At 40.8% G+C, this 18730-nt stretch overlaps 1 protein-coding gene across 1 annotated transcript in view; it reads left to right on the forward strand.

Annotated features, from left to right (window-relative positions):
* Window positions 1-12098, forward strand: part of XPOT (exportin for tRNA) — a 33605-nt gene extending 21507 nt beyond the window's left edge. Inside the window, exons 15-25 of the mRNA XM_075274451.1 lie at window positions 112-206; window positions 1758-1827; window positions 3505-3743; window positions 4530-4815; window positions 5701-5890; window positions 6908-7024; window positions 7921-8036; window positions 9106-9153; window positions 9492-9563; window positions 10741-10797; window positions 10908-12098. Coding sequence (XP_075130552.1) covers window positions 112-206; window positions 1758-1827; window positions 3505-3743; window positions 4530-4815; window positions 5701-5890; window positions 6908-7024; window positions 7921-8036; window positions 9106-9153; window positions 9492-9563; window positions 10741-10797; window positions 10908-10934 — 1317 coding nt within the window. The 3' untranslated portion in view covers window positions 10935-12098. The remainder of the gene's footprint in view (window positions 1-111; window positions 207-1757; window positions 1828-3504; window positions 3744-4529; window positions 4816-5700; window positions 5891-6907; window positions 7025-7920; window positions 8037-9105; window positions 9154-9491; window positions 9564-10740; window positions 10798-10907) is intronic.
* Window positions 12099-18730: the final 6632 nt, after the last annotated feature.

Consider the following 18730-nt stretch of genomic DNA (forward strand, 5'->3'; position numbering starts at 1 on the left):
TACCCAAAAATAATGCTTCAGATTTAATATTTCATTCATTTTCAATAGCTTCCTTCTTGAGTATATTGCGCAATCGTCATATTTTTGAATATGCTGTTTATGAATTTTCAGATGGCATTTTTGGATCACAGAGGCCTGCGCCATTCTAGTCCTAAAGTTCGTAGTAGAACAGCTTATCTTTTTTCAAGATTTGTGAAGTCTCTACAGTAAGTATTTCTGATCATGTATCTAGGATTTTTTTTTTTTTCAATGGAATTATTTGTCCGTTCCTCTGTGATAATTATTATATCATCATTATCTGGGATTTCCAGCATAATCAAAAAACTGAAACAAGAAAATGATACTCCTTCTCCCCAGTCTTTGATTCAGGCAGTATGTTCCCCATTTCCTCTGGTTTGAGGTGACCACTTTGGCCAGTCACTGTCTTCAATAGTCAAATGTTGTTAACATCACTGGTGATAAGTTAGGGTGGGTTCAAACCTGCGCCCGGTCTCTGCTTTGTAGGTTTCCGTCTTCTGCCCGAGAAACTGGACAGTAGATGGAAACCCGGTAGTCAGTGTCCACCCGTGAGCGTCTTCTGGTCTCCGCAACAAAATATATATATATTTTTTTTTTTTTAACCGGACACAAAGTCCTGCATGTCGGACTTTGTGTCCGGTTAAAAAAAACCAGATTCGCTGCAGAGACCAGAAGACACTTGCTCACAGGTGCTCACTAGCAGACACTTTGCAAAGCCATTCAAATGAAATGCTGATTTCGGTCTCCTGTTCAGTTTCTCGGGCAGAAGATAGAAACCTGCAAAGCGGAGACCGGGCGCAGGAGTGAACCCACCCTAATTGGTACCCAAAATGTGACTACTGAGACCAGTGATTTTGCGACAACAGTCAGCTTAGCCCCTGGACTTCTGGCCTGAGCAGCTTTAGGATAGAGAGAGTGTCTCCCTTTCCCTCTGGTCCTATTTTTAATATAGAAAATGCCTTTTGCCTGCTGATCTGAGAGGTTGCTAAAGAGTACGGGGCTTCTGAAGATTTGTTTAGCCAGGGATAAGCTGGATTTGAAGGTATCAAGCAAGTTTAAAGGTTATTCTTAATTTTACAGGCAGTCAGTTCAGTGAACAAAGGATGGGAATTATGGGAGTATTTTGTGATTGTTTGGTTATTAACCTTACTGCAGCAAGGCAATGTATTTCTTTCTCTAGAAGAGCTACGTATAAGGCATTACATTTAATACTCATGTGAGTGCTGGTTCACTGCTATGTGTTGTCTGATTGAAGAGAGTCAGAGATGCCATCATCACACAGTCTGGTATCTAAATGGATAATAAAAGCCTTTTCCATAACTTTCCCTGGGAAGGCTAGGTTAGAGACAGGTCTGTAGCTTTTCATCTGGGTTCCTAGAGGGTTTCATGATGACTGCCTTCAGCAGATTAGGGAATAGATATGCTTCTGTTGTTCAACTTTGTAGCCCGATTGTCATGCAAAACTCTGTATTTTTTGTAAGCAAATGACTGGCAAAGTGCTTTGCATAAAAATCTAGAGCACTCCGGCAAAAGCCCAGACCAGGCAAACATACCTCAAAGCACTTTCCTGCTCATTTACTTATGACTAAAACTGAACAACAGAGGTATATTTGGAAATGATAGAATCCCCTCTACATGGCCCTGTGACTTAGGTTTATAACCAATTTACTAATGACACTCAGTTTAACGCTTTGCAGTTTCAATCTCTTACGTTAATGTGATTTTTCTTTATCCCATAGTAAACACATGAATGCCTTTGTTGAAGATATACTGAGTAGGATTCAAGATCTCCTCGAGCTCTCACCACCAGTGAGTTGTTGTGTTCAAATTTGTGTATGGTGTTCTCTCCATAACAATATGTTACAGTAATTTCACACGCATACAGGTATTCCCATGAAGAATACCAACAAACTGGTCCATTTGTGGTAATTCTGAGTTTTGTGAATGTTACTAGAAATTGGTACCATGTGGCTGGAATGGCATCACCTGTAATGTCCTTCATCACATGTATAAATAGGGGTGTGCTACTGATAAGCCATAGAAAAAAAAATGGGGAAGGAATTAAAGGGGTTGGCCGCTTTTAGACCAATATTGAGAGACCAATGTTATTTGTATAATAAAAAATATGCAATTTTTTTAATATACGTTTGGTATCAATTCCTTACTGTTTTCTAGATCTCTGCTTGCTGCCATGCATACGGTTTATGTCTAGTGGATAAAAGTATGACCATGCTCATGTGATCCATGGTCATGTGATATACACAGCTGCCCAGTGTGTTACTAGGCAGATGTCTGGTTACTGTGCTGGGACTACAAAGAGCTGTGCACCCGTGTGCTCATCACAGGACCATGAGCCAAATATTATCCACTAGAAATGAGCAGAATTAATGACGGCAATCAGAGATCTAGAAAACTGAGGAATTGATGCAGAATGTATACCGGAAAATTGTATAACTTTTTATTATGTGAACAAGAACATTGGTCTTTTAATAATGGTCTGAAAATGGCCAACTTCCCTAATGTTCCTTTTGCATCTTTCACTGTAAAAGGTATAATGTGTCGATCAGTGCTCATTTGCCTTAATGGGTGCTACTCACCTGACAATTGGCAGGCTAGAAGGTCCTTTTTTTAAAAGCAGCTTAAAGAGAATTTTTCATGTCCTCGGGCACATGCAGTATTATATAGCGCTATACAGCCGACAGTGCGCTGAATTCAGTACAATAATGGCTTTCCCGTTATGTGCCTCTGGTGAAGAGCTATTGGTGCCGGTACCACAGCGGTCAGAAGGGTGTTCCTTACAGTCTGTGAGCTCCATTCAGCATCTTGTCTGGGCGGTAAGGAACAATCCCTCTGACAGTACAGTCCTATGGACTCTGTGAGGTAACGCCCTTCTGACAGTGAAGAACTACAGTAATAGCACCAATAGCTCTTCACCAGGGGCACATATCGGGAAAGCCTGTTGGCTGTATAGTGGTATATAATACCGCATGTGCCCTCTTTTACGCCTTTAAGGTCCTCTTTAATCACATAAAGCCTCCCCACAAATTGCTTCAACTTATGGACAACCTAGTTAATGTTAGATTTAAGTAACTTGCTGGAAAAATTTGTACACACAGTAAGGCTGATCAGCAACACTAGTTGTTGATCGGCAACATGGGCTCCGCAGATGTCCGTGTCCTGCCGCACTCGCCCATAGAACTCTGGGCGAGTCCTTGCAGTGCCACAATTCACAGCCATTACGGACATGTCCTATAAATTGCGAACCACGGTTGCGGCCCGGCCACAATATCCGGTGGTGTAAGAGGCCACATTGAATATAATGTGTCCGCAAATGGTCCACAATTGAAAACCCTCAATTGTGGACTTAGGATGGTCTTATACGACCATAATTTAAGTTGAAATTTTAGTGTACATGAAGCAGTGATTATTTATTTCTTGTAATGTCTTCAGTTAATTTACGCTGTGTAATTATTTATTTTAATGTAGGAAAATGGTTTCCAGACGTTGCTAAGCAGTGATGACCAGCTGTTCATATATGAGACTGCAGGTGTACTCATAGTAAATAGCGATTATCCTGCTGAGAGGAAAAGTATTCTCATGAGGAACCTTCTTAATCCTTTAATGGAGAAGTTCAAAATTCTTCTGGAAAAGCTGGTAGTAGAGCAAGATGAGGAGAGACAAACAGTCCTGGCAGACTGCCTTAATCATGCTGTAGGATTTGCCAGGTACGTACCACTAGAATACATTTTATTGGCACGGGTGACACCTGACCCAGTGGTTTCATCAACTTGCAATCTTCATCCACAGCCTAGAACTTGCAGACTGAGAGTATTTTATTAGCTTTCAAAGCCTTTTTACATATGAACTAGGGCTCCATAGACTATAATTGGGTCCGCCAGGTTTCTGCCCGAAAAATGCAGAGAGAAAAGTCCTGCTTGCAGGAATTCTCTCTCCACAATTATCAAGCAGATTCGGGGATAGAATCCCCAAAGAGAGAGCAGACACAGATGTGAACCTAGCATGAGAGAGTGTCAGATATGGTATATCGAACACTTCTTCAAAATCAGACTGTGGAGCTTTAGATTGTTTCCCAACTTCTACATACTGCTTGTAACTACTTTAGAGCCCAACTGTTTTGCATGAAGTCTAATTTAACTACTAGCGACATCTTATTTATACATATTTTTGAACTAGGTCTAAAATTTTGTGCTGGTGATTAAATGTTTTTCTTCTAAAGTAGGTCCATAAGAGAATATAATAAAATATTATAAATGTTTATTAAGAGTGATAATATAGATCATTTCTTGGGCAAGACAAAAAAAAATATTGTTTACTGCAGCAAACGTACCATTGCATTGTGCTATTGGATTGGTGCCATTTTATCTTTTGTCTCTAGCCCAGTAGCTTATAATCATACTTGTATAATACAGTTTTGTGTGTACATGTAGTTACAGTTATGGAGTGCTAGATTTGATGATCTTTCTTCACTGTGTCTGTTTTATACCCTACAGCCGTACAAGTAAAGCTTTCAGCAATAAGCAGACAGTAAAGCAGTGTGGCTGCTCTGGAGTGTATTTGGACTGTTTACAAAGTTTTCTGCCTGCTCTGAGTTGTCCTGTTCAAAAGGAAATCCTCAGAGGAGGCGTCCGCACCTTCTTACACCGTATGATCATCTGCTTGGAGGAAGAAGTTCTTCCTTTTATTCCTACAGCTTCAGAGCATATGCTAAAAGACTGTGAAGCAAAGGACCTACAAGAATTCATTCCTTTAATTAACCAAATTACTGCTAAATTCAAGGTAGGTATATGGAATGCTAATCGCTTCCTTTTTCCCCATATACATCTGGTGTACTGCAAATCGCCTACTTTGGCACTCTATATTCCAATGTATTGTAGTTAGAGGGGGGAAAACAAATGCAGGTATTCTGTATGTCAGCACTGACAAGTGAAGCTTGCCAGTGCTCATATGCTCCCCATCCATAAATCTAGCTAAATATACACTTGGAACGTATTCGTAGCTGGTAGGTAGTCTGTAACAATGTGCTCCCTGAGACCAAGTATGCAAAATGTATCAAATATATTTTGTTTATATCTAGTAGCTCCAGTACTTTACATATCATAGGGTTTGTGTACAGACAGAATGAGACAGCATAGTACATATTTATTACAGAATAATAAATCAAATCACACAACAGGATTGAAGGCCTTGCTCACAAGAGCTTATCTATATGACCAAGAAAGCTGGCCAAGGTGGTTGGAAGATGTGACTAAAAACAGAAGGTCTGTTAACATGTAGGGAGACCTAGACATTTAAAGTAAATGCCATGACATGGTCATTTTAAGCTATGGCTACACAGCAACTTTGGGACTCCTGTCTTGTGACCAATATAAATGAGTGGAGTTGCATTGTGATCCTGAGAGTGCTGTCACTTCTACTTGCAAAAAAATCCAATGCAACTCTATTCACTTACATTAGTTAAATAGTCTCATGCGACAGGAGCCGTGGCCGTGTAGCTCTAGCTTTGTCATTGCTTGAAATCTAATTGCATAAATTTGCGGGAAGGAGGAAGAGACTCCCTGGCTACCATCTTTTTTTATCCATAGAAACTTGCATTAGTGAATTTGACTCATAGATATTTGGTTTATTCTTCATATTTTCCCAACCTATCCATAATCTCTATAGGCACAAGTGTCACCTTTCCTTCAACAAGTCTTTATGCCACTACTTCATGCCATATTTGAGGTGCTAGTCCGGCCATCTGAGGAGAACGACCAGTCTGCTGCACTCGACAAGCAGATGCTACGAAGAAGCTATTTTGCCTTTCTGCAAACAGTTAGTGGAAGTGGGATGAGCGAAGTTATAGCCAACCAGGGTAAGCCAATGTATAGCAATACCGAATATGTAGACAATGAAGAAAGCTGCAGTGGCCAAAAGCAAATATGCTGTATCTGCACATGTAAAAATCAGGTGCAGATGAGGCATGGCAAAGACAAACCTTAGCATGATGTGGGCACACTATGGAGTAAATGTCAGCCATTCAAATGCCCCTTTGTTACATGAGATGCTTTGATTTTGTTTGAGGGAACTGTAAGGGTGCATTCACACTACAGAACGCCAGCGTGTATCACAGCCATACACGCCGGCGTTACAGCAGGGCTGCCGGACACTTCCCATTCATTTCTATGGGAGCCGGCATGCGAGCGCTCCCCATAGAAATGAATGGAAAAAAGCAGTCCATTCATTTCTATGGGGAGCGCTCGCATGCCGGCTCCCATAGAAATGAATTGGAAGTGTCCGGCAGCCCTGCTGTAACGCCGGCGTGTATGGCTGTGATACATGCTGGCGTTCCGTAGTGTGAATGCACCCTAAGATACAGAATTTAAAGGGAATTTTCCACAAAAGCAAGTTTATAGGCTAGGGGATAACTTGCAGATTAGTCGGGATCTTACTGCTCAGTGTGCTGTACTTTTGGCAACCTACTGAGCTCCCATTGAAATTCATGGAGTGGCAACTGCAGGGACTCCGATCTGCCTCTCCTTTGTTTTAGTGGGATCACTCAGGTGAAATCTATCTCAAGATCGGGCGTGATGCCTTTTTTGTCTAGAGTTAAAAAACTATCCGTTACCAATCCGAGTGAATGTTGGATGAATTTAGACAGAATTTGCAGCTCTTTTTTTTTAGTGATATCCGCCATAAAAACGACTTTAAATCCCTCTGTGTGAATTTATCCTCTACTTCTTTGTTTCTATGGAGGTGATGGGTTGTTAAAACTTATGGTACTTCATCAGCTAAATTTGTGTGTTAAGTACTTGCATGTTCTGGAGAACTCCTACTAGATGTGGCATATTAGGAGAGACCGGTGACGTTTAACCCTTTCCTTTGTGTTCAGGTGCTGAGAATGTGGAACGTGTGTTATTCACAGTCATTCAAGGGGCTGTAGAATACCCAGATCCTATTGCTCAAAAAACATGTTTCATCATCCTTTCCAAGCTGGTTGAACTCTGGGGTAAGGATTCTGATTTAAATGGTCATCGTTTTTTTTTCAACAAACATTGCATAAATCAGTAGTATAAGTGAATATATGTGACACTTTGTAATATACAGTATAAGAGAAAACCACCTCAAATAATACAGTTTATTAAAGCAAACTTTTTCACGTTAACAACAAACTAGGTAGAAAAATTGGTAAAATGTAAATGGAGTGGGAAGTGGGGACCCACATGAGTGAGTAAGTACCATAAAAACATTCTTAGGGGACGGTTAGAAAAGTTCAGAGGGGGTGGGACTGGCACAACATGACCGCAGCTGCATGGAGGAGCGTTGTCAGGCTAAAAAAAACAAGCAGTAGGACTGGACTGTGCTGGGAGGATGCCTGAGCACGGGGTCAGGTAAGTATGGACAAGGAGGGGATGACTCACTCAAGGGTCTTCTAGCTCTATGGGGCTGAAGGCAGGACAGGGGAGGTCTTGGTTCAAGAAGATTGCAACTGCTCAAAAGGGGGCAAGGGAGAATTCCCTGAAACCTGGTAGAACCACACTTAGTCACTGACAAGTGAGCGGACAGAAACGTATTTACAGTTTTTCTCTGTAGAGTGAGAACATTATGGAGCAGGATCTACTCCTACTTCTTGTATGCATTGTATGGGAGACATTGTGATTGCTACTCTGCAGCCACCAGCGCAAGTAGACATGAAAATCAGAAATGGAGTCTGCATAGGAACAAACATAACCCCAAAAAACTGCTAAAAATGCAGAATCCAAGTCATGTGGCCAGAAATAGTGGTGTTTACTACGGACACATTGTACTATTGATTTATGCAGAAAGTGAGGTACGCATTGAAGACAATGTAACCTGTTTTTTGTTTTTAAGTATTAAAACAATATTAATTTACCTGTTTCACAGCTGGGAAAGATGGTCTGGTTGGCTTTGCAGATTTTGTCTACAAACACATTGTCCCTGCTTGCTTCCTTGCCCCAATGAAGCCTACATTTGACCTTGCAGATGCCCAAACCATATTGGTAAGTTGATTGCTAATACATGTGAGCGGTAAATAAAAAGAAGCCCAAATATGCAGAGCAGAATTTCACTTTCTGATGTCGCAGTTGAAGGGTGAAATAATGGTTGAGGGGGTGCAAAAACAATGCGCTGGAATCAGTGGAGTGTAGCCTCATATCAGATGCATAGACCTGTAGTTGGTGGATTTGGTGCCTCCTTAATACATATTACTGATTTATAATTTTAAGACACCAGTCCTATACTGGCTAGGCGTAACAAGTTAAGAAAAATGAGAAGGGATATTAGTCCTATTGAAGACGATAATTGGTAAGATGTACTGCAGTGGGAGCTGCATTTGTCTTTGAGTAAAGCCAAAGGTTATCAGATTAACCTTTTACATGGGGTATATAAAACTCCTAATTCTTTCTTTATTTTGGAGTTTATCCTAACTCCCTCTGCTTAAGATGCCAATGTTCTGGTCATGTCCAGAACTGGCAACTATTAATAAAGGTACATGCAAAAGTATTCATACCCTTTGAACTCTGTTACATTATGTCGCGTTATAACCACAAACTTAAATGTATTTTATTGAGATTTTAAGTAAAAGACCAACACAATGTAGCAGGTAATTGTGAAGTGGAAGGAAAAATGATACAGGCTTTCCATAATTTTAATCAAATAAAATTCTAAGGAGTGTGGTGTGCAAAAGTATTCATCCCACACCCCATCAATGCTCTGTAGAGCCACCTTTCAGTGCAAGTACAGTTGCAGAGATAGCACCTTTTTTTGTCGATATGCAAATTAATTCAGTGAATCAACAACCATGTTCCCCGCTTTCTCGAGCAATGACGGTGTTTCCATTGCTCCAAAGGGCCAATATGCATATTGACAAAAAAAGGTGACACTGATTCACAAGGGAGAAAGCACTGCTTGATACAGGTGACCCCCAACCTATCTGCAGGGCTAGGGTGATATGGAGGGTTCTGATTAAAACTTTTTTTTTCCAGCTAATGTAGTATTCTTTAAGAACTAGGAAAGTACCTCAATATGTACAGTAATGATCTCTAAGTGCCTTTTATTTTTATTCTACAGGCTTTGTCAGAATGCGCTGTTACACTGAAAACCATTTATCTAAAAAGGGTGAGCTTTTCATGTCTTTATATATTTGCACAAGTTTGATTAAAATTCTTGTGTATATGATCCTATGCCATAAATGTCCTCTTTACACGGGGTCACTCATCCAGCCGGGTCGGCTTGCCATTTCTAGGCTTAGAATGATTGGAAATTTGATGGCAAATGTGTACTGTCCTTTACATTCGCTGCTGCACTAAGTGGGATGGGGGTTAGGGGAAACTACATTCTCAAGATGGACCCAGATCTTTGATTCCCCAATTGTGGGCCCCTCTCCAATTATTTTATTCAGATCTAGCTATAGAAATGGTGTGTAATGTAGATGTGTTACGTTTTTAATGCATTAGGGACCGGAATGCATTCAGTATCTTCAGCAAGAATATCTGCCTTCTTTGCACGTAGCACCAGAAATTATCCAGGTAAGTTCTGTTTTTCTTTTTTTTTTGGGTGGGGGTGTGTCTGTGTCACTTTTAGTATTTTTATCACTTTTAAAAAGCATAGTGATACTCAATTGAGTAGGTTATTAAACTTTTTACATGTTTTTATATTCACTTACAATGCCAATTGCACTAGTCTGCTTTATCCTCCTGTTGTTGTTTTTTAATGGAGATTTCGCTCTGCCGTTATTAATGTCTGTTGCTGTCTTCAGTCATGGGATGATGGACATAAGCTGTCATAGAGAGTGGTCACAGACTTATTGTGTCTTTCAATCTTAGATTACCCTATCTTTTTAGGCCTTTACTTTAGAGGGGGAAATGGGAATGTCTAAAACATACTGCATACACGATTGAGACGTATAAAGACAAGTTTTTAACTAGACTGTCATTGCCATACCATAAATAATCCGTAATAAAAATGTACCTGTCATGTCCTTACTGTTGGTTGAATTTATTGTGTTGATGATTTTGTTCATGTCTGGGCCTGTGCACATGGCTGTTGGTGTTGTGCAGTTACAGGATACAGATTGCTACCAGCCTGTACTGTACTGTGTAATACATTTAAAGGGATTCTATTATTGGCTCTAGTGAGATATATATATATATATATATATATATATATATATATATATATATATATATATATATATTTATTTATTTTTACGAAGCATATATTTGCATAGCCTTTAGAGAGGCTATTCCAGACATATATTTTGTTTAGTAATGCTGTCAGCCGTTTTTGAATTAGCTCGCTTTTATTGATATGCTAATTAACCAGCACAGAGCACTGGAATTGCTGTATCTAAACAGGTGAGGTGAGATCCAGGGAAGGCTGAGGAGTCATAGGCAGTAGCAGTCTTCCCTGGATCTCACCTCCCCCTGTGTACACGGCACTTCCGGTGCTCTGTGCTGGTTAATTAGTATATCAATAAAAGTGAGCTAAATCAGAAACGGCTGAGAGGATTACTAAACAAAAAGGTATGTCTGGAATAGCCTCTCTAAAGGCTATGCAAATATACGCTTAGTTAAAAATAACCAATGGTAGAACCCCTTTAATTTATTTTCCGTATGTGCGAGACTTGCTATATCTTGATTTCCTTTCCCTTCAAATTTTTGTTGTACTTATTTCACTATATGATTTTTTTTTTTTTTTTATCAGGAATTTTGTCAAGCACTTCAACAGCCTGATGCTAAAGTATTTAAGAATTATCTGAAGGTAAGTGTGTGTTTTTGGTCCCGTTCCCCCCCCCCCCCTTATAAATACTCTTGACCGTAAGACATTTGTCATTTCTTCGGACTGATTATTTATGTATATTTTTCTTCTAGGTTTTTTTTCAAAGAGCAAAACCCTGAGGAATATACTGGAATTCTCATGCACCTGATGTCATACTCTGGATCGCCAGTTATTAATTTATGTAGATTGCTAATTTTGTACATGCCGATAGACTGATGTACTCTACAGAAGCCGCTTCCTACCATTCATGGACTTAGATGCTGCAGACACATCTGTCTTACCATCCATCATACATACATGATGGAGACTTGCTTCAGTGAGGCGCATACAATCCACATACATTTTTGCCATGGTTGAAGCTAATTAAATAAGGCTGTATTAACACTTGCTTTTTTCAGTGTTTTTTTATTTTAAAGTCTAAGTCATTGGAAGGAATTTTTTACACCCTGCACTCCAGACCTTTGTGGTTTTATGACTTTTTTGAGCTTATTTGCTCAAAAAGACTATTTTTATGCTGCTCACTTTACTTTTAAAAAGTGGTTGGTAAATTGGGCAGCCTGTCGAACTGATGCAGGCCAGTTATCAAATCCAACTTAAAAAAAGAAAGAGTAACTGTCTTCTATATATATATATATATATATATTAGTGTAAATGCATAGTTCTGGTGTACATAAGAAACTTTGTAATATGTGTTATCAGAGTAAAATGCTTCTATCTTCTGATATCCACCCTCTACTGCCGGCTAAACTGCACAATACAATGTCGATCCATTTTCAGTTGCTCTCCATAGATACCTATGAATTGCAGCATGTCTTCACTGCAGTGAATTGAGCAGTTTAGGCCTGGTTCACATCTGCGTTCGGTATTCCGTTCGAGGAGTCTGCAAGCATTGGCAAGTGGTGAGCTTATGAAACAAACGGACCCCATAGACTATTATGAGGTCCGTGTTTTTTCCGCACGGTGTCCGCACGGAACATGCGGAGAGAAAAGTACTTCATGAACTACTTTCCTTTCTGCATGACTCATGCGAAGACCGCGCTGAAAACACATAGACCCCATTATAGTCTATGGAGTCCGTGTGCTTTCATAATCTCATTGCTTGTCATTGCGTTTGGTATTCCATTTGGGGAATCCCCATGTGGACTCCCTGAATGGAATACCGAACGCAGATGTGAACCGGGCCTTGGCATACAGGAGAGTTGCTGATAACAGGTTATGGGTGCATTCAGACTACGTAACGCCGGGTGTGTATGAGAGCCGTACACGCCGGCATTACGGCAGACTGCCGAACACTTCCCATTCACTTCAATGGGAGCGCTCGTAAACGCCGCTGTTACGAGCGCTCCCATTGAAGTGAATGGGAAGTGTTCGGCAGTCTGCCGTAATGCCGGCGTGTACGGCTCTCATACACGCCCGGCGTTACGTAGTCTGAATGCACCCTATAGGAGCATTTTCTGCTTATAAGATAAATTACAAAGTTTCTAATATTCACTTGAATTATTTGTTTAAAAAACTGTTGTCTAACATTGTTACAGTTTTAATTAGAAAACCCAAATTAAAAAAACAATTTGCTACTAGGCAGTAAAAATATAGGCCCAAATTTAACTATTATCATTATAAATAACCCTGTTGGGTTCTGTAATTCAGTATTAAATACAAAAATAAAAAAAAACAAAAAGTGATACAGCCTAGCAACTTGAAGATTTTCTTTTTCAAGATTAGATCACTGCTGGCACATCCTTAGACAGAGGTGCAACTCTCCCAGTTCAGCTTTTTTAGGGACTGCAGCACTGTTATGAGCTCTGCACCTCTACATTGTATACCTCAGTCGTTCTACATGCATGCCAAACACTTGGTGGCGTAGCAGTTGTGCATGGTTATTGCAGCTTCATCCCAGTGACAGTAAATGGCATGCCTTTAGATGCCTTTTTTTTTATTTTTTTACTGCAAAAAAGCAAGTGTGAATTTAGCCCGATGTATTAAATGTAAAATTTTGAATTTCAAAACCAGAATGAAAAAAAACCTACTAGACAGGAGGATCGCTATGAACATTTTTATTTTTTAATTGACATAAGTGAAGGCGTTAATCTTATACTTTTTGATCTCCTGATCTGTATTGTGGAGTAATAAAGAAAAAAAAAATAGTGAACCTTGTAGATAGTAATGACACTTTTTTGTTTTTGCTTTTTAAAGGAAACTGAAACCCGAATCTTTATTTGTCATTGTGTTAGCAAACACAACACAGTCTCAAATTGTGATGACACGATTGAGGCAACAATGAAAAGAAACCTGAATTGCAATCCACAACAGTATTTATAAATTAGAATACAGAAATGAATTGCTTCTTGGAATGTCTGAATTTATAGGAGCTGAATCTATAAACTTTTTATAAAAGGAAACAATAAATTTTATGTAGTCAAATCTAGTTTTTATTTTATCCTGGAGTTGTCATAATTGTACGTCATGAAATTATACCTTGCAGACCAGGGCAATGCTGCGACTGTGACTTCATTTCTTAACTCTTGGAGAGTTTCAGTAAGACTATTGGTTGCAATAAAGTTAACACTTTTGCTTTCTGATATTCCATCATGCTTTCAGTATTTCATACTTTTATACCAAAAATATCACCCTCTGAGTTTCCCTCTGCAGACTTTGTTTCCATTATACCTATAAGGAAACTGCCGGCGTTTCCATAGCTTCACCTGCCATACTGCAATTTGCAACATGCTTTGCATGTGGCCAAATCACAGTATTTCAGATGCAAATTTTTTTCTGCAATGTGTGGATTGGATTAGCCAGAATACCATCCACTTTGCAGTTAGTGTAAAATGCCACGGCATTTACCCTACATGAGGTCCCGGCCTAAAGGTACTTACTTTTGGACTGTATATGCTGCAGATTTTCTCCTTTTCCAGAAGTGTGGCTGGAGAACCAACTGCATTTACAGTAGCAGCAAAGTGGATGAGACGTCAATGGACGTAATAAACACTACAGAAAAATCTGCACTTAACTTTAGATTGAGCTTTTGTGTGTCTTCAAATTTCATCTCTAGCAATATGTACTCTTTCTCCCCCCCCCCCCCCCACACACCTTCCTCCCAAATATGTACATCTGTGCCAAAGCTGTTTTCCGGCTAATTTAGTGGATTCTCTTACATTAAAGGCCAAGAATAGAATAACAGGTATTTTTGCCATCTGATTATCAAACACATCATCAGTCTATGCCATCAGTCTGTAAGTTGTAATAGTTTAGCTTGACCACTGCACAGTATACAGAGCCATCGGCTTCCGACTGTACACTGCACTCAGAACAGATTATTGGTGTAGGGCAGGGATAGGGAACGTACGGCTCTCCAGCTGTTGCAAGACTACAACTCCCAGCATGCATACTTGCTCTGCTGTTCTTGGAACTCCCATGGAAGTGAATGGAGCATGCTGGGAGTTGTAGTTTCACAGCAGCTGGAGAGCCGAAGGTTCCCTACCCCTGGTGTAGGGGCTAGATTGTCATTTTTTGGGTCTTGGACAACCTGTTTAAACAGGTCATGCACATTAAATGTTCATCTAGTCCCAGTAAAAATCATGTAATGTGTAAGAGGGTGTCCAAACCCCCCACCCCCTAACAGCAGATTGGCTTTCAGATACCAGATCGTTTTTGTTATTGGAGACATAATGAAGACAGTCATCTGCAAGGGGCATAACTGGTGCATAGCAGGTGAAATGTATAGTAGCATGTTCTGCTCATTGCTGCAATTAAAAACTACAAGCTGTGCACTGCAAAAAAAAAAAAAAAGTACAGTGTAAACTCAGCCTAGTCATTCATTATCCCAACACTTGACCTGCGGGATGTTAGTGAATTCTGCCAGAATTTAGTTAGGAGTGTAATCCATGCCTAAATCCTGAACATAACTGGATATCACTGGGTATATATTGTCCTTAGGCTAAGGCCCCACGGAACGATTCACAGTGCTAAATTTGATTATGGAGATTAATTGACTGATGCAGATGGAGTGCCCAATGTCTGTGTGTGTCTGTATTCACCCTGATGTAAATGTAAAAAGAAAACAACAGGATGGAAGCTTTCTTCTGTCATGTTTTGTATTTTTCTGATGATAGAAGTCCTGCATGCAGGAGTCTTAAGGCTCTTCACACTACCATTATTTAATGTGCATTTCTCTCTTCCATCACATGATGAGAGCAAACTGACATAAAATGACAAATGCAGATAGAGCCCCTCCATTGTTTGTCCGTTTGCATTCACTCCATTATAAAAAAAAAAACAAAACAAAGTTTTCTTCATGTTTACTTTTCCAACTAAGAAAATGTTGCATACAAGACTTTTTCTCCTGTTACACAAATAAGCAAACTGGAGCATAACTGAAGATACCATCTATCGTATTGTTTACATTTACAGTTATTGTTCTCTGCTGTCACCCTACGACAGCAACTGACATTAGTAATGACTGTGTGAATGTAGCTTTACAAAGGTAAACAAATGTGAAGGAAGCTTTAGGCCCTGTTCAAACGGGACAAAAGGGGGGGAGGATTTTGGCGCGGAATCCATGTCATACTATGCCCTCTCACAATGGTGGTCTATGTAGACCGCTAGCGTTCTTTTTTCCGCTAGCAGAAAAAAGAAGCGAGCTGCCTTTTCTTCAGGTGGATTCTGAGGCTGAATCAGCTGTGGTGTCCGCCTCACGACAGTACCCTCCAGACTAGGCCCATTCATTTGGGCCTAATCCGAATCGGAAAGCCGCGACGAGATGTCGTCCACTGCATCGGCACCCCGTCGTGGCAGCCACGATGGAATATGCACACACGTATTTGCGTGTGAACTAGCCCTTAGTCGTCATTTTTTTTTATTACATTGGAGTGATTGGGAACTGACACAGAGGGAAGGGGCTCTGTCTGTATCCACCACTCTACTACTATCAGACTAATACCACACTTGATGTCCTGCAGCAAAAAAGCACTGAGGCCAGTCAGCAGCCTAAGGAAAGCTCCTGGGACGTCGCAGTGATGTCCTATATCCTTCACTGAGGCTGCTGACTGGCCACAGCGGTCGTGCACTGCAGAGACTTCTGCCAGAAGAAAACATTCCAGCAGCAGGACTGGAGTTTCTGGGGACAGGTATGTTTTTTCTCTCTCCTTCACCTTCCCAGCTTAATTTTAAAATGTTATCCTGTAATGGATGAGCCCAATAATAGTGTTAATGTTCCCTGAGGCTTGGTTCACATCTGCATTTGGTATTCTGTTTTGGGAGTCTGCTTGGAGACACCCCCCCCCCCCAAAAAAAAAAAAAAAAAAAAAACATTAAAAAGTGGTTAGTTAAGAAACCACATGGACCCCATAGAAGCAGTACTTTTCTCTCTGCATGATTCTTGCGGAAAACACATGGACCCTATTATAGTCTATGGGGTCCGTGTGGTTTCTTAGCTAACCGCTTTTTTTTTTTCGTTCGGAGGGTCACCAAGTGGACTCCCCAATACCGAACACAGATGTGAACTGGGCCCCAGGGAACGTTCTTCTATAAACAGATATCTAAACTAATGACACCTTTTAAGATGGGTATTAATTCTACAATATTTTTATGTTATCATAATTGTTCTTCATGGAGTTGGCCCTGATTTTTCATACCTCACGCTTTAGCCATGTGAACATACCCCAATGCAATGTTATCTATAGAAAGGCTGTGCAAAAACAAAAACAGCCAGAACAATGTGATGAAACCTCTCAGACTGTGGCTGCCGTTCTCACCCAACGAATTGCAACCGATAAAAGACGCAACAAACTGGAGCATGATACACATGTGAAAATCTGCTGCGCTTCTTAAATCCGCTGTGGCAGCGATTTCTATTCATTGCACCCCATCCATAATGTGCGGCTGCGATAGATATCCCCTCCCCCACGTACAGCCTAGATAGCCCTTAGTAACATTAGTACATTGGCTCCAGTGACGCCACCAGTCTGCTCCGTGTGTACGGCTCCCAGACACATCCTATCCGTTGCCCTCTGCTGGATACCTGTACTAGCAGTACCGGCCTAAACAGCGCCATCTGTCTGCAGCATGCGCACTACAGCAGGAGCCGGCGGCGGAGAAAAACAGCGCCATCTGTCTGTAGCGTGCCCGCACTACAGCAGGAGCCGGCGGCGGAGAAAAACAGCGCCATCTATCTGTAGCATGCGCACTACAGCAGGAACCGGCGGCGGAGAAAAACAGCGCCATCTGTCTGTAGCGTGCCCGCACTACAACAATAACCGGCGGCGGAGAAAAACAGCGCCATCTATCTGTATCATGCGCACTACAGCAGGAACCGGCGGCGGAGAACGTTAGGGCTCTGTACGGACTGTGGTTATTGCCGCGGGTGGCAATTACGGCTTATTAGTTTAGCCCAGTCTATATGATAAAGATCACAAGTGATTGATCCCTGATATAAATATAACTAGTCTGGGGGAGGGGCTGAATAATAGTGATGTTATATTGATAACCGTATTATGATCAATGCGTTGTACTAATTGTTTTACAGAAGTCAACTTTACATCGAAAAATAAAAACCAATGGCTGAAGAAATTTACCAAAAAAAATATAAAAAAAACTAGCAGAGGATGGTTTCGATCCATCGACCTCTGGGTTATGGGCCCAGCACGCTTCCGCTGCGCCACTCTGCTGTACACATTCCTACCGTTGCCTGGATGTAAGACAACCTTTCCATACTACACCATGCATCACATCATACCATACCATATACAAGAAAGCAGCAATATCACTGTACAACAGGAGGAACCTTTGGTAACAGCTGCTTCACTTCCACATCTAAAGTGAAACCAAGGCAATGCTTCTATTCAATTCAAAGTCACAATCTAAATAATGGGGCAGCTTGACTGTTGAGTAGGCCAGAAGTGCAGTGGACAGGGAGAGCATTATGGCACCACTCCTATACACACGGAGTAAAATGGAGTGTATTTTGGAGCGTAATTTTACACGTGTAAAAAAATTACGCGTGTATTTTGGAGCGTTTTTTTTTTTTTTACACATGGCGTTTACGGAGCGTTCCAAAATACGTTCCAAAATACGCGCGTAAATTTTTTTTACACGTGTAAAATTACACTCCAAAATACACTCCATTTTACTCCATATGAACTTACCCTAATACTGTAGAAGCGGTGTGCAGCATGCGGGCCGGGGCACTTAGAGATGGAGCGAGTAGTATTCCATCAAATACCTCCCCTGCATAGTTATTGGTGTAAAAAAAAGCACCAGGGAAGGTGGGAGGGGAAACAAATTTTTACTGAGTTTACCACGTGGTATTCGACAGAGTACACCAATAACTATGCAGGGGAGGTATTCGATCGAATACTACTCGCTCATCTCTAGCGGCCGTGGTGTGTCCGGAGAATTGCAACCCCGCTCCTATTATTACACCCTGGCATAGATATCCATTATAAGGGTATGTTCACACGGAGTATTTTGCAGGCGAATTTTGATGCGGAATCGCCTCAAAATTTGCCTGCAAAAACATCTCCCACTAGCGGGAAAAAATAGCGGCATGCCCTATCTTCATGCAGATTCTTGCGACTGAGTAAGCTGCGGCATCCGCGGCTCGAGAATCACTCCTGATTAGGCCCATTAATTCAGGGCTAATCAGGAGTGGAAAACCGCTGCATTGCATTGGCATCCCGTCGCGGGTAGCTGCGTAAAAAGTCACATGGCGTAAAAGGTTTCTGCCGTGTGAACTAACCCTAACATGGCATGAATTATAACAAATATGTCAGGCTGGAGCATCCTTACGCAAATTCACACAATATAGGGAGAAACAGACAGAGGATTAAGTAAATAGATACTTCAAAAAGATACTTTTTACTTACAAAAAACAAAAGCACATTTTATAAAACAAACACTTTTTAATCAAGGTTTTGTT

The sequence above is a fragment of the Leptodactylus fuscus genome, chromosome 5, assembly GCF_031893055.1.
Source record: "Leptodactylus fuscus isolate aLepFus1 chromosome 5, aLepFus1.hap2, whole genome shotgun sequence".
Classification (NCBI taxonomy): domain Eukaryota; kingdom Metazoa; phylum Chordata; class Amphibia; order Anura; family Leptodactylidae; genus Leptodactylus; species Leptodactylus fuscus.